The 25,715-nt window shown below is 34.0% G+C and overlaps 1 protein-coding gene across 2 annotated transcripts in view; it reads left to right on the top strand.

Annotated features, from left to right (window-relative positions):
• LOC129941806 (galectin-9) overlaps nt 1-25,479 on the top strand; it is a 33,558-nt gene extending 8,079 nt beyond the window's left edge. The window contains exons 2-3 of one of the 2 annotated variants that reach the window (XM_056050535.1): nt 24,232-24,386; nt 24,465-25,473. In XM_056050535.1, the coding sequence (XP_055906510.1) occupies nt 24,232-24,386; nt 24,465-24,649 (340 nt within the window). In that variant the 3' untranslated portion in view covers nt 24,650-25,473. Of the gene's footprint in view, nt 1-24,231 lie in introns of both variants that reach the window. The other variant, XM_056050534.1, reaches the window with a different exon arrangement.
• Nucleotides 25,480-25,715: the final 236 nt, after the last annotated feature.

Below are 25,715 nucleotides of genomic sequence, written 5' to 3'. Positions count from 1 at the left end.
AACATTTTAAAGGGGAAATTTTAATCATTTTCAGCGATAGGGAGTTGCCGTTGTGATTTATTCAAGAAAATTTGAGATACCCATTATTGAGATACGGTGGCTTAGTAAATGATCAGTTTTATTTTATCTTAAGGTAGGTAGAAATGGTGATCTCAAGGTAACCTAGCCTGAGATCCAATTAGCGCTGTAGTGCGCCGTTTTGATACCAAAAACTCGTTTGACCTATGATTGAAAGCGACAGATTTATAGAAAAGCTTCATAGCGATTATGTTAGAGCCATTTTGTCGCATTGAGAAAAAAGATTAGGTCTCTAGTCTTTGTCTCAGATAGCTCATCAAGTTCGTGAAAGAATGCTTTTGCAAAGTATTTCATTCTAGTGTTTGCCAAAGCAGGACATTTGCAGGGAAAATGGATTATCGTTTGACTTTCTCTTTGGTCACTACAGCTACGGCAAAAGGTGTTGTAAGAGATACCCAACTTCTCTGTATGAACTCCTACAGGCCAATGTCCTGTACAAACCGCAACAATCCTGGCTATGTCTTGCCTTGGCCTGCATAGAAGATCGTTTGTACGGGTTTTGTTGTAGGTGGGCCATATCTTCCTAGATATAATGCAGCTGCCTGACTGTCTGTAAAGATAGCCGCATTTCGGTTTTGGTTTGGGTTTTGTTTAAGTATCTTACATGCCTCCCTTTTTGCCAGCAGTTCAGCAGTGAAAACGCTAGCAAAGTCAGGAAGCCTAAAGGATTTGGCTACATTTAGGGACTCAGAAAAGATCCCAGAACCAACTCCGCACTCCATCTTTGAGTCATTTTCCTAAGACTGGACAGTTCTTCATTCCACCAAGAAGGAAGGGTTTTACGGCTATATTTAACTCTAAAAGCATTACTTATAGAAGTTTCAAAGGTTTTCACTTTTGATTCAAGGTCTCCTATCGATTCAGTGAGATTCGGTAAGTTGCTTAGTTTGGAATTCGCAATTTGACTGAATTTCGTCCAGTCAGTTCTTTTGGGATTTCTGTAAGGCGGAGGGTTTTTCGACTCAAAATTAATTTGAAAAAGAATCCACTTGTGATCTGAAAACGAATTCAAAGGGGAAACTCTCCAATTCTCCACTAATAAATAACTTTTTACTAAATTAACATCAAGCACATCCCCGCATCCATCATAATTTTCCGAGCTCGGAAAGACGAAAGTGGGAGTATTGCCTCTGTTACAAATGGTCATATTATTTTCAATAATAAAATCAAAAAGTGACTCACAGCGTTCGTTGATCACAGAACTTCCCCAAAGGGTATGCCGAGCATTTGCGTCGCCTCCGATCAGAAGGTTTGCCTTTTTGATGTTAGCTTCGGTTAAGATTTTGCACACCTTCTCCGGAGTTGATGGTGCATTATGGGCAGAGTAAACAGAGGCCAACAGCAAACCCTGTGTATTCTTATCTTCAAATCTGACAACTGTCAGATCGGGAGTGCTAAAATTTGGACATAAAGAACCTTTTAAATGTATCTTAGCTAAAATACAAGTTCTGGGATTACCTTGGTCTTGATCTGCGGTTTTCTAAAAGAGGTCGTATTGGTTGTCTTGGAGGCCTCGCACCTTGAGGCCGTTTTTCCACGGTTCTTGGATAATGCCAATGTCGAAGTTTTCCTCCCTAAGGAAAACTCTCAGATTATCTGAAGCGCACTTAGAGTGCTTCAGATTAATCTGGATGACCTTCAGTGCGTTTTTTAGTTATTTTTAGCTGCAGAGCTGGGGCCCGGAAACTCGCTGGGGATCTCGACTCCGCTTATAACATCGTCAACCTCGACGTTGTCATCAGCTTTATCGGTGTCTGTTCCCCGACTCTGCAGAATTTTAATTTTGGCATTCCTTATGCCAAAACTGAGTTTGTATTCGGCCTTTTTAAAAGCTCCTAGACTCTCCTCGCTAATCCTCAGAAGATAAGAGGCCCTGGTCTTCTGTGGTTCTTCTGCTTTATCTAAAGCCCAATCGTGCATGGGGACCAGCGTATTTTGCCTCTGAAGACCGCGGATCAGGTCCTGTCCGCTTGGCTTTATTCTCATGAGCGGCAACGAAATGCGAGCCTTCGGTTGCCTAGGGATGTCCTTAGCTGAGATAAGCTTGAGCGTCAAGCCCTCCCAGTCAGTGCTGACCTTAGCAATGCTTTCACTAAGGAAATCCCTAGAAAACCAGTCCGCACACTTAATTACCCTATACCCCCTGAGCATCTCGCCAGAGTCAAAGCTAGGGTAGAGGCCCTCACTGTTTGTTATAGTGTATGAAAACACCATCTCAGAGAGCACTGCCTATACTTTCTGTGGTTTTGGGTTGCTCACAAGTGCTGGAACTACCAGCGCTAAATGAGCTATTGTATTTTATACCTTCAAGTATTCATTGACAGCGGGTGTTTATTAATGTGTGGTTTTAAGTCTGGCAATATTTTTTTTCGGAGTTGGTGTTTTTTGAAAGCTGTCACGTCACTTCATTTGTGCTCAGTTTGGTTAAATGAACATATTTAATCAACAGACTTAAGCTAAGAGTAGACTGCATATAAAAGCCGCAAGCGTTGGCGGTTCTGACGTCATTTTTGCGTCGCGATTATCGATGCCTTATATTTGACAACTTTTTTAGTTTGCGGACGATGTGCGACGGCGAAACCTCATATAAGTAGGTGGCTTTTTTGCATATCATCTGAGCACCTTCCCATATTTCTTGTGACAGTTTGCGTGCATGTGCGATCGTCGCTTTCATTTGCGGTGACACAAATACAAGACAACGCAAATATGCATATCAGTCGTGGTTGTGAAGCAGTTCTGATAGCCGGCTTTTTATATGCTTTTTATATATACAATGTTTGCAAATATATTACCAAAATAATGGCTGAATCACAAACACGCTCCAGCTTCGTCTGCGTTACGGTGGGCCTGCTTCGAGAAATCTTTTATTTCATCGCTCCAAAGAGAAAATATTTTGTTTGTTGACATTTTTTGACAGCTGTTGAGCTGTCAGACAAAGCAAATGTTCAGATAATTGAACTAGAGCTTTCGTTTGGAGTCCCATTACGTTCTTTTCCTTACGATTGTCAAACAAAACGTGAGGTCGAAGCTCCATTGTGATAACATGCTTTGAATCCTATGGCTGAACTCGTAAACGCCAGGTGAAGCCGAAGCTGAAGCGTGTTTGTGATTCAGCCATAATTGTTAAGTTAATGCGACGCATTAAGTTTTGGTAAGCGCATTAGCTTGTAGCGTAGAATCCAAGATCGTGCGATCTACATCTAACACAACTGGACTATTTTATGTACGATTGCTGGAAGTCCCTTGTCTACGCAGATAAGCCCAAGGAATATAATATTCGACGCGTTATCGCTGACATACGGCCCAGTTTCAGAAAAATGTGGTCGAAAAATGGACGTCTGCGCAAACTCTGGTAATGGCAAACCCTTATATTCATAAAAAAAAATAAATTCTTGGCCATAACATAAAATTAAATACGTTGTATTTCCTCTTAAAAGACACCCTTTATCAATCCAGAATTCGTAAAAATTGTAATAAAAATGAAATTCAAACTAAATTTAGGATCATAAAAAAACACATATTTATTTACTGAAAAAAGAGGAGTTGGAAAGGGGATATCTGATTTTGAATTCCTGACAATTGCAATGACAGAGAAAGGCAGATTCGCGTTGTCCAGCTAAAGAACGAATGTCTGTACTCCACAAAATACGACCCAAGTTGAACTCGACGGTAAACTGATAGGCCTTCCCAAAAGCGGGAGAATTGCGATTTAAGGGAAGGAATGTAACTTGACATTTCGCTAAGGCATCGACCGTTAAAATAACGGAAATTAAGGGTGAGGCAAGAAACATTTCGACGATGTCCGATTGACGTAATTGCGTTCATGATTTTAGTGTCCTTAAGCATTTTAAAAGCTCTTTCTTGAATACTGTCCAAAAATCTTAAGTAATAACTAGAACACCACCCCAGCTTTGGACGTTTACATGTTTTACAAATTTTACACGGATTAGAAGGAGAGATGAAATTCATGACGAAAAGCTAAACATCTTGCAGCATTTTTTGGCGATATTGCTTATTTCCACAAGAGCGATCATTCCATAGGAGCTGGTTGTTTGTGTACTAAAGAAATTTTATAGTGCAAGCTGGCAACCTTGTTACCATATATTTACCAGCAGGTCCCACCCGCACTAATTTTTTAATAATAAATCCAATATTTTATGGATTTTAAAATACCTCATTAATTTAAATTGATTTAATACAAATCATTATTGTTTGGGGGTACGTTTTGTTTTAAATATTACAAATTAAATTGAAAGAAAAGATTCTTGGGATAGTAAGACAAAAGTCATAATAATTGACACTGTTATATTTAATAAGAAAATAGACTTATTATTGAAATGTTAATTTACTTTCTAAGGTTTCTACAGATAAACTGTAGGCCAGTCAAGGTTTAAACTAACAAGACTTTTCTAGACAACCCGAAATCCAGTTACGTACAAAAAGTTGAAGTGCATCACTTAACCAATCGGGTACGATAACTCTTCCGAGTGATTGTTTTGAAGCTCAAATCTTCTTCTTGGCTCACAATTAATAAAACGTTCATTGCTTATGTGCATGATTGTCATTATAGAGGCTGACGAATTTATTTAAATCAGTGGGTTGAAAGGCTAAATAATTTAAGAACATTCTTGAATTTTGTGATCATTTGTATTGAATAACCGACACACAATTTTATACAGAATCTACATTTAACATAATTAAAAAAATATAATAATAATGTTACTTTATTTAGATAACACTGGTCAACAAGTTATTATACATTTTCAAAGGTTTTTTTTGACCTTAGTTCGAATTCGACTTTAATTTATTACGTCGGGATTTTAAGATATAACCTTTAGGAAATTTAAAATACCTTATATTAGGATTTGTGAACCTATGTCATTTATTTTTTCTAAAATCCTTACCATACATTTACCTTAAAAAAGAACGTTCTTATAAGAAAACAGCACACGGTATAGGAGAAGTTTTTGATCTTATTACGAATCCTTACTGCTATTACATACAGTGTTAGGAATTTATTTGAAAACAAAATTGGGAATCGAAATCAGCACTAAAAATCAACTCTTAACCAAATTATTTGAACATAAAGGAATTACATTCAAGGTTTTTCAAATATTCAGATAGAAGAAATAAAACCCATAAGTCATCTCAAAACTAATAAGAAACTACGAAAACTAAGTGTGATATTAAAATGATTTAAAATGTATTAATACTCAGCTTTAGAAAAACATATTTTTTGTAGTCTTTAGCATTTTTAAAATGGCATTTTTTAAAAATATGATGTGATAGAAAAATAGTGATATTCGTATCCAGGACATCTTAACCGTTTTAAAAAGTATTCTTTTGTTTATACAGCTCAGAAAAAGTAAGTTTTTCGACCAGTGTAATAATAATTTAGTTTTTACTATTTTACTTACAATTTTAGGTAAATTGTAAAAGATTGCAGAATTTTTTTTTCAGACTTTGTTACTAACTACAAAGACTAATAAAAAACATGATTACATATTTCTTGAAACAATTTGTATGCAGTTGAAATTAACAACCAATTAGGCTTTTGTGTTTTTGTTCTTAATTGTTTTTCTTAATGATAAACAATCTTTATTGTCTTAAAAAAATTATGTATTATTAAAACTGAGTATTTTATTTAAAGGTTTAACAATAGATTCAAATTTTTGGAATAGCTGGTAAATTGACAAATATTTAGAAAACTTGCTAACAAATAAAATTCTAAGTTCTTAAAAGTTAATTGTATAATACTTTTTTTTTTAACTTCCTATAGGAAGGTTTCAAGGTCCCTAGAGTCAAAATAAAAGATTTTTAGAAAGACCGTCTTTGCGTGCGTGTTTTTTGCGCGACGTTTTTTCTTTGTCCTTAGCTCAAGAACCGTCAACCAGATTGACCATATTGCGATCGACGCCAGACACGCTTCCAGCATTATGGATGTACGAACTTTCCGAGGAGCTAACATCGACTCGGACCACTACCTCGTTGTAGCCAGGGTAGCACTTCGGATTTCCAGACCCAAGGCAAAACAGGGAGGTGCTGGGAGAAGGTACAACGTCGAAGGGCTACAATCGCCAGAGATCGCCAAATCCTTTTCCGACCGAGTTACAAGTAAACTCTCTCGAAGTTCTCTGCCGCCAACACAACACAACTTCTCAGAAGGAAAAAGAGAGGGCATGAGAAGCGTGCGGTCGAAGATGTTGAGAGGTATAAAAGCAGGAATGAGGTTCGAAAGTTTTATGAACAGGTGAAACGAAATTCACAGGTACATAAACCTAGAACCGAAGGCTGCAAAGACGAAAGTGGAAACATCATAGTGGAACCGCAGTCAATGCTGAGGATATGGAAGGACCACTTCTGCAGACTGTATAACGGCGACGAAGAACTGAATCCCGCTGTCAGGCAGGATGACCCATTCGATATAGACAACGAAAGCCAACAATCCCGTCCTCCCGACTTAGACGAAGTAAAGATTGCCATATCTAAGTTGAAGTCTAATAAAGCCGCTGGAGCAGATGGCTTGAATGCCGAGCTCTTTAAAGCAGCTGGAGATAAGTTGGTTAGGAGCATGCACCAACTTATCTGTAAGATATGGTCGGAAGAAAACATGCACGATGAATGGAACCTCAGTATTGTTTGCCCGATCCTGAAAAAAGGAGACCCTCTAAACTGCACCAACTATAGAGGAATAAGTCTACTTAACATCGCCTATAAAATCTTCTCTGCCATAATATGTGAACATCTAAAGCCCATCGTCAACAACCTGATAGGTCCTTATCAGTGTGGTTTTAGAACAGGAAAGTAAACAGTCGATCAAATATTCACATTACGGCAGATCCTGGAAAAAACTCAAGAACACCAAATCGACACCCACCATCTTTTCATCGATTTAAAGGCCGCATATGACAGCATCTACAGGGACGAGCTGTATAGAGCCATGTCTAGTTTTTGGCATCCCTGCCAAACTCGTCCGTTTGTGCAGGATGACCATGGAGAATTCACGCTGCTCCATAAAGGTTGGAAGCAACTTAACAGAACCTTTTGATGTCAAAAAAGGCTTTAGACAAGATGAGGCGCTGTCATGCGATTTTTTTAACATCGTGCTTGAAAGAATATTATTATTTTACTATTATTATTACTGGCATATGCTGATGACATTGACATAATCGGACGAACTCAGCGTGATGTCAATGGGGCTTTTGTGAGTATTGAGGCAGAGGCGGCAAAAATGGGTTTAACGGTTAATGAGGGCAAAACAAAGTACATGCTGTCGTCTAGAAAGGACATACAACACCGACGTTTTGGTCAAAACGTCACAATCGACAGACGTAACTTTGAGGTAGTCAAGGACTTCGTCTACCTAGGCTCCGCTGTAAACGCAGAAAACAACACCAGCGCTAAGATTAAACGCAGAATAACTCTTGCTAACCGCTGTTACTTTGGACTAAGAAAGCAATTAAGTGGTAAAGTCCTCTCTCGAGGCACCAAAGTGTTGCTATATAAGACCCTTATCATCCCCGTCCTGCTATACGGTGCAGAAGCATGGACCATGACAAAAGCGGATGAAAGCACCTTGGGTCGCTTCGAGAGAAAAGTTCTTCGTGTGATCTACGGTCCCGTATGCATCGAAGGGGAGTGGAGGAGAAGATGGAACGACGAACTGTACGGGCTGTACAGCGACGTAGACTTAGCAAGAAGAGTAAAAGTCCAACGACTAAGGTGGCTGGGTCACGTAGAGCGCATGGAAACCAATGCTCCGGCGCGGAAAGTCTTCGAATCCGCACCCACAGGACAGCGCAGTAGAGGAAGACCGCGGATCAGGTACCGCGCACAAGTGGAAGGTGACCTCACCCAACTTGGAGCGTGAAACTGGAGACATCTAGCTAGGGACCGAGCTAGATGGAGAAGTTTGTTGGGTGAGGCCCTAGTTCACACAGGACTGTAGCGCCACCTTAAGTAAGTAAGTAAGCTCAAGAACCAGAAGAGATATCGACTTCAAATAAATTTTGTTATACAGATAAAAAGGCAGAAAATGCAAAATGGGCTCTCAAAAAAATTGCGTGGGTGGTTTTTTTACCATAGCAGTTTAAAAAAAAGTTCAACATTTTGGTTAAGCCTAAATATCTTACGAACCGAAAACGCTTGAGACTTTAATTAAATTTCATATAATATATTGTAACAAGTACATATATTTTTTGAAAAAAATCTAAATAACTTTTTTTTTATAAATCAAAAAAAAAATATGGAATACAAAACGATTTTATCTCCAAAAAAACTTTGTGTCACCAAAAATAATGTTTTTAACATCTGGTAAAATTTTGAGAAATATCGAATTGACAGTTTTTTACAAAAAATAAAAACTTAAAAGAAAATTTAACAAAAGTTGGTAAAAATTGATTTTCGACTTAAATATCTTTTAAAGATATTGGCTTTAAACTACTTTCATCTTTTAAAAATATTGGTGTCAGCATTAAGTACAATTTTGAAAAAAATCTAATTAGCAGCTTTTTTTACAAAAAATAAAAACCTTAAAAAAAAAACGATATTAAAACTTGGTAAAAATTTATTAACGACTCAAATAGCTTTTAAAAATTAAAAATATTGTCTTCAAACTCTTTTTCTTTCACAGTAAATATTGTTTTTGATATTCAGTAGTTTTTTTTTCATCCAACAGCCCGTTTTTTCATACAAAAATAAAATCTACAAAAAATAGTACGCAAATTTATTAAAAATTGATGTTCGGTTCTTGATATCTCTCAAATTATTTTTATTCATCCAATTTGTAAAAATTTAAGAAATGGTTCTTAAATTGGTAAAAATTTGATTTCGACTAAAAATCTATTTAACAAAACTAAACTATTTTTTTTATATAAAAACATTGTTGTTGATTTAAAAATTTTTAAGAATAATTCAACTGATAACTTTCTTAACCCCACACGAAAACCTACAAACTTTTAAGAAAGACAAATCGACGGACGGGATGGGAAGTTATCAGTGTGGGTCGCATCCCAGCCTCTTTTTAATTTTTGTTTTATTACCTGAAACATACAATTTATTTAGTTTTAATAAGCCTTCAAATTGGGATACAAAGCATAAAAGAAATTTACAGCTACATAACACAAAGTATGTATATACCAATAGTAAGAAAGAATTCAGACAGGAGTAATCAACCTTTTTTTTCAAGGATGTAATTTTCAATCTGGCAATTCTTTTTTGAGACTTGGTGTTTTTGACAGCTGTCAATTGATTTATTCACAAATTAGTTTTTGTTTAAATAATGAATACACTTGTTTCTGAACGAATCATGCACTGCGTCCAATGCACAACCCATTGTTGGGACGTTCGCAGTGCTACATGTCCAAAAAGTCACTGTTTGGTGTGCTCTATGGGCAGAGGGAATATTTGGTCCATATTTCTTTAAAAATGAAGCTAGCCTCAATATTACAGTCAAGGGGGAAAGCTACAGAACCATGATTAATATTTTGTTTCGTGCGGACGACTCGACGCCTCATGTCATACAGGTAAAGAAGAAAAAAATTGACTAAAGAAAATTTTTGGTAATTGCAATATCTCGCGTTGTGGGCCTATGGTGCGTGGCCTCCAAGTTTGTGCTATTTAACTCCACTTTAATATTTTTTGTTGGGTTATGTGAAGTCACTTGTCTACGCCTGAGAAGATTAACGCTTTTGAATTGAATATTCGACGCGTTATACGACGCGGTCATATTGACCGATTTTTCGACTTGAAAATTTTGACATTTCTCGAAGTTTCAGAAATAAAATATTTTTAGAGAGATGTCTGTGCGTAAGAGTGTACGTACGTTCAGGGCTAGATTTAGAGGTCCAGAGGCCTCGGGGCAATAAAGGAGCGGAGGCCGTCTCTCCCCAAATTATTTTCAAAGTAGGTAAACCTTTATTTCGCTCCAGTTTTATATTAAATAATTGGTAGTGATACCAAGTATATTCCTTTAGTAGTGATCAAACTCAAATAAATAGAAAAGGAAAAAAGAATTATCTGAAATTAAATTTTAGAGTTAACGAACGGAACCTTTCGAGCTTTTTTCGGTGAAAAATCGTTGATGATTTCGTTGAAATCCAGTTCAATTTGTTCCCATCAAAACCACATAAATTCTCAATGCAATTTCGAGGTTTGGAAATGTAGCTCTGAAATTTTGATTTTCGAGAATTTGGTACTAAAATAGTTCCGGCGATTGATCTGTTCTATAGTCCTTTTCATTTTTGTATGAGTCAATCAAAGACACAAAATGAGCCAACTCATTACCAAGACTAGGCTTAAAATCATCCTGCTGCTTCCTTGAATTTATCAAACTCATTTTGTTTGGATTTCAATGATTCTAGTGCACGCAATGCCGATTCAAGAATTATTTTCGGGTCTTGCAACATTTTGTTTGTAGCGTTGAATCGCTATCGTTCGTTGTAAACAAAGTGGTTTCGAGACCACTCATCTTCTGTAGAAGGTGCGTTGCTTCAATTCTTAGGATGTCTTTTTGCTCTTAATTGGAAGATATGCTGGTTATAGCTTCTTCGACTCAGCTGGCCAACGAGCCCACTCGAATATCGGACGTGGTATGTCGAGCAGAAAACACTCTTGACTTGTTTCTTACTTCTGACCCTGGTAAGTACACTATTAGTGTTCTATCTCCTCTAGGCACATCTGACCATTGTGTCATATCAGCAAATTTCTCGTGTAAAAACTCTCCAGTTAAAGAAAGAGCTCCTAAGAGAACCGTTTGGCAATACGAGAAAGCCATCTGAGACGGTCTCAATAATTAGTTCAGGATCTTTAACTGGTCACTTTGCTTCCTCGATAGTGAGGTTGACGCCAGCGCTGATATGATCACAAGTTTGATTCTGCTAGGAATGAGAACTTTTATCCCGAATAGGGTTAAAAGCATCAGACCTAAGGAAAACGCATGGTTCGATGCGAGCTGTAAAGAGGTTATTAGGGTCAAGAAGGTAAGTTTCCGTTGTTTTAAAGGCAATCCAACCGAAGAAAACCGGAATAAGTTCAAGCAAGCCAGGAAGGCCTGCAACCCCATATTCTACGGACCAAATTTTTACATGACCAACAATTACGCCAAAAAATACTGCAATGTCCCAAAGGCAGTAAAAATGTTTGGTCATTTGTAAAAAATATGAGGAATTCTTCCTTTTCTTCGGTTCCTACGCTCGTTGTCAATGACACTCCATTTGTTAGTTTTTTAGAAAAAGCTAATCTCTTTGCTAGGCATTTTGCCGCCAATTCAATGCTGCCAGTGAGTGTTATGACTCCGCCTGTACTTGATCGAGTTAATGATTCTATGGGGCAAATCTTTTTTCGCACTCGTACTGTAACAAGAGTCCTAAAAGATCTTAACATACATAAATCTGCTGGTCCGGATGGTATTCCCGCTATTGTTCTGAAGAGGTGTTCTTCATCGCTGGCAAAACTACTGCGTAAGCTTTTTCATATGTCCTACTCCTCAGGTCTCGTTCCGAGCGGATGGGAAACCGCATTTGTCCAGCCTATTCCCAAAAAAGGCTAATCTTTCTCACTGTCTAACTACCGACCGATTGCACTTGCGTCCCTTCTTTCCAAGGTCATGGAAACTCTGATCAATTATCAGCTCAAGAAATATCTTGAGGAACGGAAGCTTCTTAATGACCGACTGTATGGCTTTTGTAGCGATAGGTCCACTGGTGATCTCATGGTTCATCTCACCAAACAGTAGAACAAATCTTTACATAGTTTTGGAGAAAGTAAGATTATTGCACTAGATATTTCAAAAGCATTTGATAGGGTTTGGCATCAGGCTCTCTTATCGAAAATGCGTGCTTTCGGTTTTCATGAATCCCACCTTCATTGGATTAGTAATTACCTTTCGAATCGTTCAATACAAGTTGGATTGGATGGATTCAAGTCTGAAAACCACAAAATAAATGCTGGTGCGCCCCAGGGCTCTGTTTTATCTCCAACACTCTTTCTCATTTTTATTAATGATCTCCTATCTGCAACATCTAATCCAATACATTGTTTCGCTGACGATAGTACTCTTAGCTTTTCATATATTCGTTTTCAGATTCACACCCCTCTTTTTCGGATGCGGAACTGTAACGACAAAATATGATAAGCTCATTAAATTCCGACCAACACAGCATTGTACAATGGGGAATAAGAAACCGCGTGGAATTTAATGCTTCGAAAACGCAATGATGTCTTGTAAAGTTAAAGCGAAATATACCCCCCCTGCCAATATCCATAAATGGCACTTGCATCGAGGAAACTGAACATCTCGATGTTCTTGGTATGTGTATCACCAACCCCCTTTTGTGGAACGATCACATACGCGATGTCGCCAAAAATTCCGCAAGATGTTTGGGTTTTCTAAGGCGATGCCGGAAGTTTTTCTCCCCCTCTAATTTGGCTATTATTTACAAGACTTATATACGCCCAAAGCTTGAGTATAACTCCCATATTTGGGCTGGTGCTCCTGCAACTTACTTAAGCCTCTTGGATGGTATTGAACGTAGAGCATTTAGATTAATTCGTGATATTAGCATTTTAAGATCAAATGTTTCTTGTCTCACCCTCTTTTACCGTTATTTTAATGGTGTATGCTCTAGAAAAATACCCAGCTGCATTCCTCCCCTTGAACAGATCAACCGTAATACTTGTGCTTCTAGGAATGCTCATCAATATACCCTCGAGCCCAACTTATGTCGTACTGTCAAGTACAGAGATTCGTTCTTTAGCCGTACTATGCGAATGTGGAATGCCTTGCCACACTCTGTCTTTCCCAGCTATTGCAATATTCAGGAATTCAAAACCAATTTGCACCGACATCTCCTTTCAACACCTCTATCCTTTTCCTAGTGCTTACACTGTGTCTACATAATAAGGGTTATATATCCCTTTGAGTGGGCGCTCATTATACAAAAAAAAACAATATTTTGTATAAAATTTATTCTAAATTTCTTTGAACGGTTGACAAATGTCAACATTTTAATTCGACCAATTTCAATAGTTTCTTATGGGAAGGTTATAGTAATTACGTGATTTATTAACTAGCTTTCGTCTGGTACAAATTTTTCCAGAAGTATAATCATTTACATATGTACTTATGTATATAAATATTAAAACAAAACAAAAACAATCTAATATTGTCAGGGGCGGATCCAGACTTTTCATCAGGGGGGGGGGGGGTGTCACACTCTTAGATGCGTTTTTACTCACCGCTTAAAAATGTTCTTTAATGTTTTGTAAAGGATGCTAACAAAATTTAATAATTGCTAAAATCCCAACTTTAGTTATCAAATTATTTAGAACACTTCCTTGAATTCAAGGAAATAGCTGAATTTAAGTACATAATTTCTCTAAAAAAATTAGATTAAAACAAAGTAAGGTAAGTAAACAAATAAGTTTTGAAGAAAAGTTTTGTAGTACTCACAAATTACACGATTCAAAGCGTTTATATCAATAGATATGAAACGTTTATTATGTTTTTCACTAAGCCATTCATTTAACAAAAGTGTCACTTGATTTTTGATGCTTGATTTTTTTGGGACATTTGTATTGTTGAAATTCGTGTTTGAATCTCAGTTCTAGAGCATCCTAAGCAAATTCATTTCAAAAGTAGATTTATTTAATTTTTTAAAATCTTTTGTATTCAACTGAAAACCAATTTTGAAAGAAATGAAACGCACGACTGGGTCGCTAGAACTTAATAATTTCTTCCAAAAAGTCTGTTTAAAAATATTTAATATATTTTAAGATTTAAAAATGTTCCTGCAAAATAAGTTTTTTTTCAAAAATTTAAATGCCATTTTATTTGTCAAAAAATCTAGATTAACCTATTTTTGTTTCGAAAATCATTTTAAATTTTGTCTTAAAAATATTTTTAGTATAATAAAGATATTATAAATATATGAACATTTTACATTAAAATTTCGTCAAAAAATGTTGTCCCCTTTCTGAAATATCGAGTTTTGTAAACGAAATAAGTATTTTATTAAAAAAAAAACATTTTTGATCATAAAAAAATCATCATCGATTTGATTATTGACAAGAGCTTGTACAGAAAAAGAAGATTATTGAAATCGGTCCATTAGTTCTTGAGAAACCTGAAAAAAATTAAGGTTTTATGAAGGATACCTTTCTGGAGCAATACGAAAATATGTTTTTCTTTTAGAAAGACGCCAAATTAAGAACACAAAATTGAGAGAAAGTTTTAGAAAAATCACATCTTGAACCAAAAAATTTATGTGGGACTGCTGTTATTTTTCGTATTAATAAAATGAAAAAACGCCTTACACTAATCGGCTGAAAATCTTAATTTCAATCAACACAATTGTTTGGACTGTAGGGGCCAGGAAAGATAGGCAGACGGAAGAAATCGAGGTACCCACTTTTTTCGACTTCTCTACCGTCGTAATGTCATATTTGATTAAAAACTCTAGTTTGAAATAAATAATCACTATTTATGTGTGTCAAAAAAATTTAATAATAAAATTGAAGGATAGTTTAAGGAATTCAAAGGCAACTTAATATATAATTTATGATCTCTTATTCAAGGTTTCTTCTTAAGAACCTGAATATTTTGCTCTTTTTCTTAGAAACAACTTTTATGAAATTAATGTAAAGCATGACTAAAGTTTTTTTTAAATTCTAAATTGAACAAAATCAAAATTTGAGTTGCTTTTTACATCAAACCACTTTTTGGTGAATGTCGTTAATCATTACTCATACAACTTAACAGTTATAAGCTTTTTGGCTCATGTGACCCCCCCTGGGTCGTCAACTGTTTTTTTGGAATAAGGCTGAATATCCGATTCATATTATGTTCTTGGTCCAATTATCAGTCAAAAGTAGTACTTTTAGCAACAAAGTTTATGGAGGTAAAATATAAATGTTGTTTTCATATACAAAAAATTAATAATTCAAAATATAATGGGGGTCATATCCATTAACGTAATACGATTAGTTTTGAATTGAATGGAATTCCTGCGAAAAAGCAAACAAATTATCTACCAGGAAGGGGGGGTCATGAGCCCTACGACCCCCTCCCCCCTTGGATCCGCCACTGAATATTGTGGTGAGAATAATTTACATTTTTTATTCAATATACATTCGTACATATGTTTGTTAAATTAAATAAAATCAAATAAAGAACAGTTGCTATATTTATACCAAGGAATTCAATACATAAATTAGCGTAGTGTCTTGTTTCGAAAACAAATTGAAGATATTTAATATTGAATTAATTAGTTTAGATCGTGGCAACGATAAATTTTGTTATTTAAGTATTTCGAAAATAAATATTATAACTATAAGATAAATGATATTACACCATGACGATGACGTGTCATGCCACCACCGCGCCGCCGGCCGTAGATAATCATTGAGAATTTTGATTAATTAACAAAAAAACAAACATATTAAAATAAATTACTAAAATTTTGGAAAAATATCGTAGATCGTAGTATAAATACGGATATTAAATATTTTATTTTGTGATCTTGTTTAAATTTCAATTTGCTATTTTATTTTTAACAAACTTATAAATTATTACTAGAATTAAACTAATCTAAGAACAAGGATGACTTGTATGACAAGTGTCACCTGAACTGCCCGGATTGGTTTTACCCAAATTTACCTTTTAAATAGGTATTTCATAAGTTTAAAAGTATATATTGTATCATGTACGTGTGTTTGACAGATAAAATGAAGTATGAAGTATTTTTGTTTTATCGCTAATACGTTTCTTAATCAAATATGATTCACAAAATATTCTTTGCTAAGAAAGTAGATAAAAACAAAAATAATATACATTCATTTGTTATTGTTTTCATGATACAAATTAATGTTAAGATTAATTGATTGATACAGTCTTATGATGAATTGATATGTTCTATGTAACTAAGCATAAACATATGTATATTACTTTACTTAAATATTTTCCATCATAAAACAAATAGCCCTGAAAAGATTGTGTGGCAATTCTCAAAAAATACTCGTATATCAGCTTTGAAGTGCAGATGTACGTAGTTATTCGTTACAAATGTTTATCTAACAAATATTTTTATAAAAATGCGATTCTTCACGCTTTCGGTCCAAGGAATACGTGTTTCTTAACTAATTTTTTTACTGAGATGGAGGGTTTTCTAATAATAGCTTTTATTTTTAAACTTTTTGAAAAACTTGAATACGTGTTTCTTAGCTGATTTTTTGTTGAGATGGAGGGTTTTCCAATAATAGCTTTTATTTTGAAACTTTTTAAAAAACCTGTCGCTATTAACATTTTCAAAGCAAAAATTATGATCTTACTAAATTATGACGTTTCAAAAATGCATAGAAATTATTAAAACTCCCTACAAAAATGGGAAATAATTTGCAATCCCCAATTAAAAATAACTAAATTAAATGACTTTTGGTCCGTTTGTCGTAAAGACGATCTTAGACGGCAAAGGTGAAACTAGTAGATAAAGTTTGTGATGTTTAAATCTAAATTCACAGCAATGACCCGTCAGTCTGTGGTTGTCTCTCTTAGTATCGCAAAACAAATAAATCATCGATAAGTATTACTTTTGTATTGAACATATATTATTTGCAATTTGAAATCATTGTAGAAGGCATTGAGAGCTGAAATATTCAAAAATAAAATTTTCCTCCAATACAGAAGTGATGTTATTTAAATATGCTCTTAGCTCAATACAAAACTTTTTTTAAATTTTTAATAACAATTTTCTCAATAAGTGCATACTTATTGGTGTTACGCCACTTCTGCTCTCAATACCCGCGTTTTTTCGCATTCTATAAATAGTACAGTAGAAAATTCAAAAGAAAACTCATCGGCAGTCCAGATTTTTGTATTTTAAAATTGATACAACTTAAAGAAGACCTGTCAGAATAATAATAAAAAAAAATAAAATAGAAGAAAGTTTTGTGAAAATCAAAAGTTAAAATTAACTTCAGCAAAAAAAAGTAATACTAATAAAATGTATTTATAAATGTATTTTCAAGAATAAATAGTAAAAAAACATCTGGAAACTGATATTCTATAAAAAAGTTCAATTAACAATTGCAGCTTTGACATTAAAAAAAAATTCAAGAAGGTGGTTTAAGCGTAGACTACTACATTAACATGTGGTGTTTAAGTGAGCTTTATATACCTGAATCGAGTTAAATTAAGTTTGATTGGACTTGTGAAGACAAACCTTTGTGGAAAGTTGGTTTTACAGAAAATGCGTTATGGTCTGTTTATTTGGATGTTTGTGTACATGTTTTTCAATAACGAACTTAGCCATGACTCTGAAAAAATGTCAAATACGTTTGCAATTTTTTTCAAAGATGCTTTCGAAATAGCAAACTCCTGTCAAACGCCTGAGTCATTGTCCCACAAAATTTCCCTCATTTGAATTCAATTAGTCTTTGGATCTCTGAAGATAAAATCGTTCGCAAAGCTTCAGAACCTGACGTTTGTTATAGCCCTGGTCTAGATGGTGTACCTTCTTATATTTTGAAAAATGTGCATCCTATTTATTCTATCCTCTTCATATTCTTTTTAATGAATCGCTTTAATCTTCAATTTTTCCTGAAATTTGGAAAACTTCGTAGTAAAAATGAAATACAAAATTATCGTCCCGTTGCAAAATTGTCCGTCATCCCTAAGCTATGTGAGGCCATTATTTGTAAAGTCATATCGTTTAATTGTAAGTCTTTAATTTGTGAAAGTCAACATGGTTTTGTTCAAAATAAGTCAACAGTTACTAACCTCTTTCATTTTAGTTCATTTTGTTTAGATTCGTTTGAAAAACGGAAACAAGTTGAATGTGTCTTCACAGACTTCAGTAAGGCCTTTGATAAATTGTGCTATAATACATTAACTTTCAAACTTAAATACCAAGGCTTTAACGATAAATTTGTTAGTTTCGCATAATAGATCATACAGCGTAGTTTTTAGAAATGCGCAGTCATCATATTTTTATAACAACTCTGGCGTACCACAAGGTAGCCACTTAGGACCTTTACTGTTTATTTTGAACGTTAACGACTTACCTTCTTTAATTAAACACTCATCTGTTTTAATTTACGCTGATGACATTCAAATTTTCAAACGTATCGACTCACTTGACGAACTTTTACTCCTACAAGATGATCTTAATAGTTTTCGATTGGTGGTTTATAAATAAGCTTTTACTAAACATAGACAAATATAAATCAATGTGTTTTACACGCAAACAAAATGTTTTGACTTTCAATTATCAATTAGACTGTTCTTATTTGACTAAACTCTCTACTTTCTCTGACCTTGATATTATTCTTGACTCAAAATTAAATTTTACAAATCATTATGACTATATAATTAAAAAAGCAAATAAGACACTCGGATTTATAAAAAGGTTTTAACATGATTTTCGCCACCCTTATATTCTTAAACTTCTTTATATAGCATTTGTAAGACCAATATTGGAATATGGCTGAATAATATGCGCTCCCTTTTATTCAGTCCATATAAACAGAATAGAAGGAGTACAAAGAAGATTCATGCGCATCTGCCTCCGTTTCTTCCCATGGTCCAATAGGCTCGAACTTCCACCCTACAATCATAGGCTTACGTTCATAAATCTTAAAATAATAAACACAGAGAGTACATTCAGCTATGCTTTATTATAAGCTTCATTAACAAAAATTAATAATATCAACAGTAACAGATTGATTTTGTTCCCAAATGGAAAACACATGATTCCAAATGAACAACTACTCAACGAACACAGCCATCGAGATACAAATGCAATATCAATCGTGCCAACATTTGAGAACGAAATCACATAAGATCCATTCGAGACTCGTATAAATGTTAAAAACCCATCCGTAGTAAGATTCTACTTTAACTTTTATCGGTAGTATTCATACTACGGATATTGTTTTTGTTATGCGTGTAAGATCCTACTTTACTATTGATAGATTTTCCAACAAAGCACAGGTAATGTCGCATTTAGTTTTTAAACGAAGATGTGGTTCCAAAATTAGGACGGCCGTCAAAATCGCCCATACCAGATTGACTGATAGCTCAAGAGTATGGGGCAACATTTTGAGTGGCTATCCAGGAGAAGAATCCTGGAAATCGACCCAATCTTGATCGAAAAAGAATACAGAAGCTTTAGAAATTTTTTAAAAGCAGAAGCAAAATTTGGAATTTTGTTTAAAAAAAGATTAAAAAACATAGAAAGGTGAAGTGAAGAAAAAATGAAAAGAAGAAAGTTATTAGGAAGGAAAAAATACGTCATCTACACTAATCGTTTTGTTTTTGTGAAGTGACATATCTCACGTCCTTCCCAACCAAAAGTTTTCCTTTATTCCAAAAGCAACTGTAGCTCAGCGGTCGTTTGGTTGATATCGTTTATACTTTATTTAAAAAAATTCATTGTTTTCTCTTAAAAAATACTCCTGTTTTTAAATCAAAATGAAATCTCTTACTTATTTAAAATGTTTATTTCTCCAGACTTTTGGCTTTTTAGAAGGATTGTTTCTTGTTAGTCTTAGTGTTATGTTATATAGCCTATAACCTTCCTCAATAAATGGGGTTCTAATACTGAAAGAATTTTTTCAAATCAGTTCCTAAGCCAAGCGCGTCCAAGCAAACAAACAAACACGCCGTTCAGTTTTATAATATTACTTTATATAGAATTATTTCTGTAACGAAAATGTTTCACATACGCCACTGTATCCTTATACATATACAATACAATACATACATAATTGAGGTTAATAGATGTATTCACCTTAGTGTTTAATGTCAATTTAAATATGCCCTATTGTACATGTTATATATTGAAGTAAGCTACAATTTTAAGAATTGTTAATATTGAATTAAGAAATACGTTTTATTAAACATTTCACTAAAACACGAAATAGTTTTTTTTCTGCCAAAAATTTAATAATACAAAATCGATCCAATTCCTAAATTTGTAAGGCTTTAAAATGTTATCATACTAACGTATTACGAACAAGGTAAATATTTAGGTTCACCGTTTTGTTTGTAATCAACTGTTTCATAATTGTAAAGATTCAAATGTATTGTGTGTTTGTATGTACTTAAGTATACTTATAAAGATATATAGTTGTCTTTCAAATACAGAAAAACAAAACTCTCTTAATCTAAATTTCTCATTTTTACTTGCTACTTACCAACTATGTAGCAAGTTTGGAATAATTTAACAATAACGATGGTAGAGAAGCCAATAAAGGGTCCCCGATTTCGTCTGTCTGTTCACATCCCAAACCATTGGGTCGATTGAGTTCAAACTTGAAAGTCAGGGTTTTAAGTTGATTCGCTTCAGGCGTTTTTTTTAAGATAAAAAATAACAGTAGGCCCAAAGTCAAAAGCCAAAAATAAGAATTTTCTCAAAAACAAACCGATGGATTTTTGTAAAATTTTCTAAAAATGATGTTACTTAACTTGAAGTCTGTAAATTACAAAACATATTTTGGTATTGCTCCAGAAGAGTACCCCATCAAAAGCGTACAATGCGCTCATACATAGTTGCTCAATGGTGGATCCCCCCCGCTGGGAGATAATTTGTTTGTATTTTTGTAGGAACTCCCTTCAATTCAAAACTAATCGTATTGAGTTAATGGAAATAACGCCTATTATATTTTGAAGCATTTATTTTTTTTATATTTTTTTAACAGAAGAAATCTTCAAAAAACACTTGGCAGTATTCGACACCAAATAGTGTTTGACTCTTCATAAGGACCAATCTTGAAGGATCGACTTCCGATTTTTCTTTCTTAACTTTGTGCAATCACTTTGGGGGAAGTTTAAACTTTTAATACTTTCCCATGTTTTTTTTAGACCATAAGCTCATGAGGCTTGGTTCTTCTTAATCTCCGAACATGGTTTCTTATATTCAAGACGGACTCCATTTCAAAATTAGTATGACTTTGCAGTCTCTGGTTGTGCGATACAGCGTATTTTTTAACAACTTCTATAACCATTTCTATTTGTAAGTCACGATGTAGATCGGTATTTCTTATGTACCAAGGTGCATTAACTATTCCACGAAGGATTTTGTTTTGGAATTTTTGGATGATTTCGGTATTTGTTTTCTTTGTACAGCCACATAATTGGATTCCATAGGTCCAAACAGGCTTTAGTACAGCATTATTTTGTTTTTGATTGATAAATCAGAGTTGTTACCAAGTAACCAGTACATTTTCCTATATTTCAAGTTTAGTTCTTCTCTTTTTTATTTGATGTGCTCTTTCCACTTTAGCTTTGCATTCAAAGTCATTCCAAGGTATTCGGCCGTATTGGCGTAAGGTACAGCTTGATTATGAATGATTATTGGAATATTGTATATCTTTTTATTTATAAAGTTTATATGTGAAGATTTTGTTTAATTGAGTTTGATACGCCATTTTTCGGTCCAAGCTCTCACTGTGTCAACGGCATTTTGTAGTTTTACTGCTACCATAGAGACACATTTGTCGGGTACCAAAATTGCGGTATCATCTGCAAAAGTAGCCATTATGGTGTGATTACCAACTGGAATATCCCTTGTGTATAGTAAATACAGGTTAAGACCTAGGACACTTCCTTGTGGTACACCGGCTTCTATTTTCTTCAATTCCGAGTATTCTTGCACGTACCTTACTGTAAACAATCGGTCTAAGATGTACGATTTTAATATTTCAAAGTACTGCCTGTGAAGATCCCTTTGCAGTTCGTACTCAAGTCCCTCATGCCAAACCTTGTCAAAAGCTTGAGCAACATCTAAGAAAATAGCTGATCATACTTGTTTTGCTTCTAATGCTTTTTCTATTACATCCGATATTATCTGAACTTGCCTTTTGTGGTTTACCTTGCTTTGGTATGACAATTACTTCAGCTATTTTCCAATTTTTTGTATATGAAAACAAAATTTGTATTTTACTTTCTAAACTTTGTTGCAAAAAGTAGCACTTTTAACTGAGGGTTGGAACGAGAACATAATATGAATCTACCGTTCAGCACAAATTCACCAACAAGTGGTTTGCTATCAAAAACATTTAAAATTTTTGTAACTTAAGTAATGCTTTAAATTATTTTCATAAAATTTGTTTCCAATAAAAAAAAAAAACAAATATTCAGGTTTTTATGAAGAATCTTATTTTTTGTATGCACCTTAATAGTGAACACTGAAGTGAATTTTACTTCCGACCCAAAGGACTAACATGACATTAAAATGGTAGAAAAGTTAATAAAAGTGGACCCTCCCATTCCATCCGTCTGTCTGACTGTCTTGGCCCTAAATCCTTAACCACTGTGCCGATTGAAACTAAAACGATCAGCTTAAGGCGGTTTTTTTCATATTTTAATACTAAAACTAACAGCAGTTTTTTTTTGTGTAAATTCGGAAATTCAAATTTTTCAGAAATGAACCAATAGATTTGTTTAGAACTTTCTCTAATTTTTTTCTTAATTCGGCTTCTTTCTACAAGAAAAACATATTTTGATATTGCTCCAGAAGGGTTGCCCTCATAAAACCGTTATTTTGTTTTAATTTATTTTGGAGGTATTGCAGCCGGGCAACATATTTCTTTCAAAATTGATTTTCTGTTGTATAAAACTTTAAGATCGTAAGAAATTTACATTTTGAAGTGAATTTGCTTTAGACGTTCTAGAACTGAGATTTAAACACGAATTTCCAGAATATAAATGCCCCAAAAACAGCAAAAGTGACACTTTTGTTAAACTAATGGCTAATTAAAAAACACAAAGCACGTTTCATATCTATTAACATTAAAGCTTTGAAAATCTTGAGAACTGAAGTGAAAAGAGATTCTGAAACGTGTAATTTGTGACTGGCACACAAAAGCTTCTTCCCAACTGGAAGAAAAAACCAGAAATTTCTTGATATCAGTTTCTTTCTCATTTTCTGGGTTTTTGAATATTTGTAGCATTTTTCGAATTAATATAAATGGAGACAAAAAAGAAAATATTCTTTTTTGAAGAAAGTTTCAAATGAATTTCGTACATCCCTGAAAGCAATGAAAACCCTCTAAAATGTTGTGTTTTGCTCTTAAATATGGCATATTTAGAAAACTGTTAGAATCTTCGAATGCTTTCATAATAAGAAAGTCTACTTAATTAAATAGTTAGACTATACCTTGCTGGACAATAGCGTTCTATAATAATTTAATAACTAAAGTTGTCATGATGGTTAGTGCGTTGGACTGTCATGCAAGGGGTCTTGTGTTCAATCCCTGCCTATGCCACCTTAATTTAAAAAAAAAAATAATTTTTGGGGGTACTTCCTCTTGCGAGGAAATGGCAAATCCTTCATAAGTAATTCTTGTCATGAAAAAGTGATTTCTCAAATTAGCCGTTCGGATTCGGCCTAAAATTGCCTGACAACAGTACTCGTACACAGGAATGGTTGAGAGTTGTAAGTAACTAGGTCCTGGTTCTCAACGGACTGTTGCGCCACCCAATTTATTTATTTTAACTAAAGTTGTCAATGTAGCCCTTGAAATGTGTACATTTAAGGTTAAGATGCACATTATGTTATTTAAATTTTGTTAACCTCCTTTAAAGATCATTTTTAAGCGGCAAGTAAAAACTCGTCTATATATTAAGCGCGTGACCCCCTCCTCATTAAAAGTTTGGATCCGCCCTTGTAGTTGCTACTAGAGAACACTAATTTTTATCTCATCATTTACACGTGTTGCTCGACGCTGCAACTTTCTAGTGACTGATTAAGGGAAGATATTTTGACAGAAAATTAAGAAACAATATGGCCGCCACGAACTGACAAAATCAACCCGTTGCTATTCTAAAACCCTTTACAAACGGTTTCATTAGTAATAAGAAAACAAATGATATGACTGATCCCAATCCCTAATTCAAATTTTAAACATCCCTTTGTTGCAGAAAAAATCCGTCAGGAATGAGAAAAGTGTCTTAAAATCTTTTGAGAAATTGTTATACTAATTTTAATCCATACAAACTGACTCAATTTCTAAAATGCTTATCGTGAATATACGTGACAGTTGTTTCAAATCAGTCATGTTTTTTTATCTAAAGATTGAATATTTGAAATTTAACCAAGAATAATAAACAATAATAAGAATAACTATTTATTATTATTTTTTTTATTTTATTTTCAGATTTTCAATAAATTTTGTCACTGGAACCAGTCCAAATCCTGAAGATATTGCCTATCATTTCAAAACAATATTTTCCGAAAATATAGTCGTTGAAAATAGCAAAAGGAATGGAGATTGGATGGATGAACAAGTCAAAGAATGGCCCGTTTCTGATGGTCCGTTGAAAGTCCACTTAGCTTTGAATTACACAAAATTTCAAAACGAAGATAACTCAAAATCTTCATCTATTTCAGGGCCCGGATTTGCCCTCGAATTTGCTTTCACAGGCGGCAATGTATACACCTATTTGGTAGAAGACGAACATTCAAGAAATCTCATCTCCTACTATCCGCTCGATTATGATTTACATGAAATCGATTCCGTTCAGGTTTGGGGTGATGTTGAAAAAATCCAAGAATTAACTTTTCGATATTCGTAATAAAATACCAAAATAAAACTACAAAAAAAAGAAAAGAAATTGAAAACCTCATCACAACATGCCTACACAGTATACATACAAAATGCCTTTTATTATAGAATATATTGGCATAGCTTTCATATTAGTGGCAAAAGATTAATGTACATTTTGGTTTGGATGATGCGTCATATTATTCAGCATTCCTCTTCATTTATAGCCATCATCATGAGTGCTTTTGCAGCCCACCCACGACACCATAATTAACTATAGAAATATGCAAAAACCCAGAATGTAAAATGCTTACTTTTTTAAAAATTAGATTTTGTACAAATTAAGAATTGGAAGAAATTCAAAAATTCGAATTAAAATCCAAAGTATAAGTTTGCCTGCCCATCGTCGTCATCAGTCATCCATAAATTAAGCAATATTCAAACCTCAAAACTGACCTTATTTGCTGTTTATAAAAAATCACACATGTTCTACGCTAGACGCTATACAGTCGCTCCACCCGCTATCGCCACCACCGCCATCTATTATACAAACATCTAATTTTTGCTTGAGGAATTTCTCTCAATTTGGTTGTCGACAGCTTGATTTATTTTTTATTTGTTTAAATTATTTGCTTAGAAATTAAACACTTCTCAAACAAAATAACAATAACACGTTTCGAAATCGTTTAAAACCATACGGTTTGGATAAGATTTTTGTTTAATAGATTCATTTTAGTTCTAAGGTCATTTTAAACTATTTATTTTTTGATATTTATGTATTTAAAGACTTTGTGTAATTTAAATTATGTTAATATTTATTTTAATGCTATTCTTATGATATAAGTTCTAATGTACATTTAAAGCAATTTATTTAATAAGATGTATTAAAAACGTAAAAATAAATATTTTGTAAATTAAATAATTTAAAAATTTAAAATAAAATGTATGTATATTGTATTATATGTCGCTGAATATGAACCATGATTTTTAGGTTAAAGTGGTAAGACTTTAAGATACTTTAAGGATACAGCTGAAGGTAAGCATCGAATTCGAACTATTTTTTGTTGAGTTTTGTGAAGTAGCTTTTCTACGCAGAT

This window comes from Eupeodes corollae, chromosome 1 (genome assembly GCF_945859685.1).
Source record: "Eupeodes corollae chromosome 1, idEupCoro1.1, whole genome shotgun sequence".
In the NCBI taxonomy this organism is placed as follows: domain Eukaryota; kingdom Metazoa; phylum Arthropoda; class Insecta; order Diptera; family Syrphidae; genus Eupeodes; species Eupeodes corollae.
Note: the sequence above shows the minus strand (reverse complement) of the source record. Positions and strands in the feature narration are given on the sequence as shown.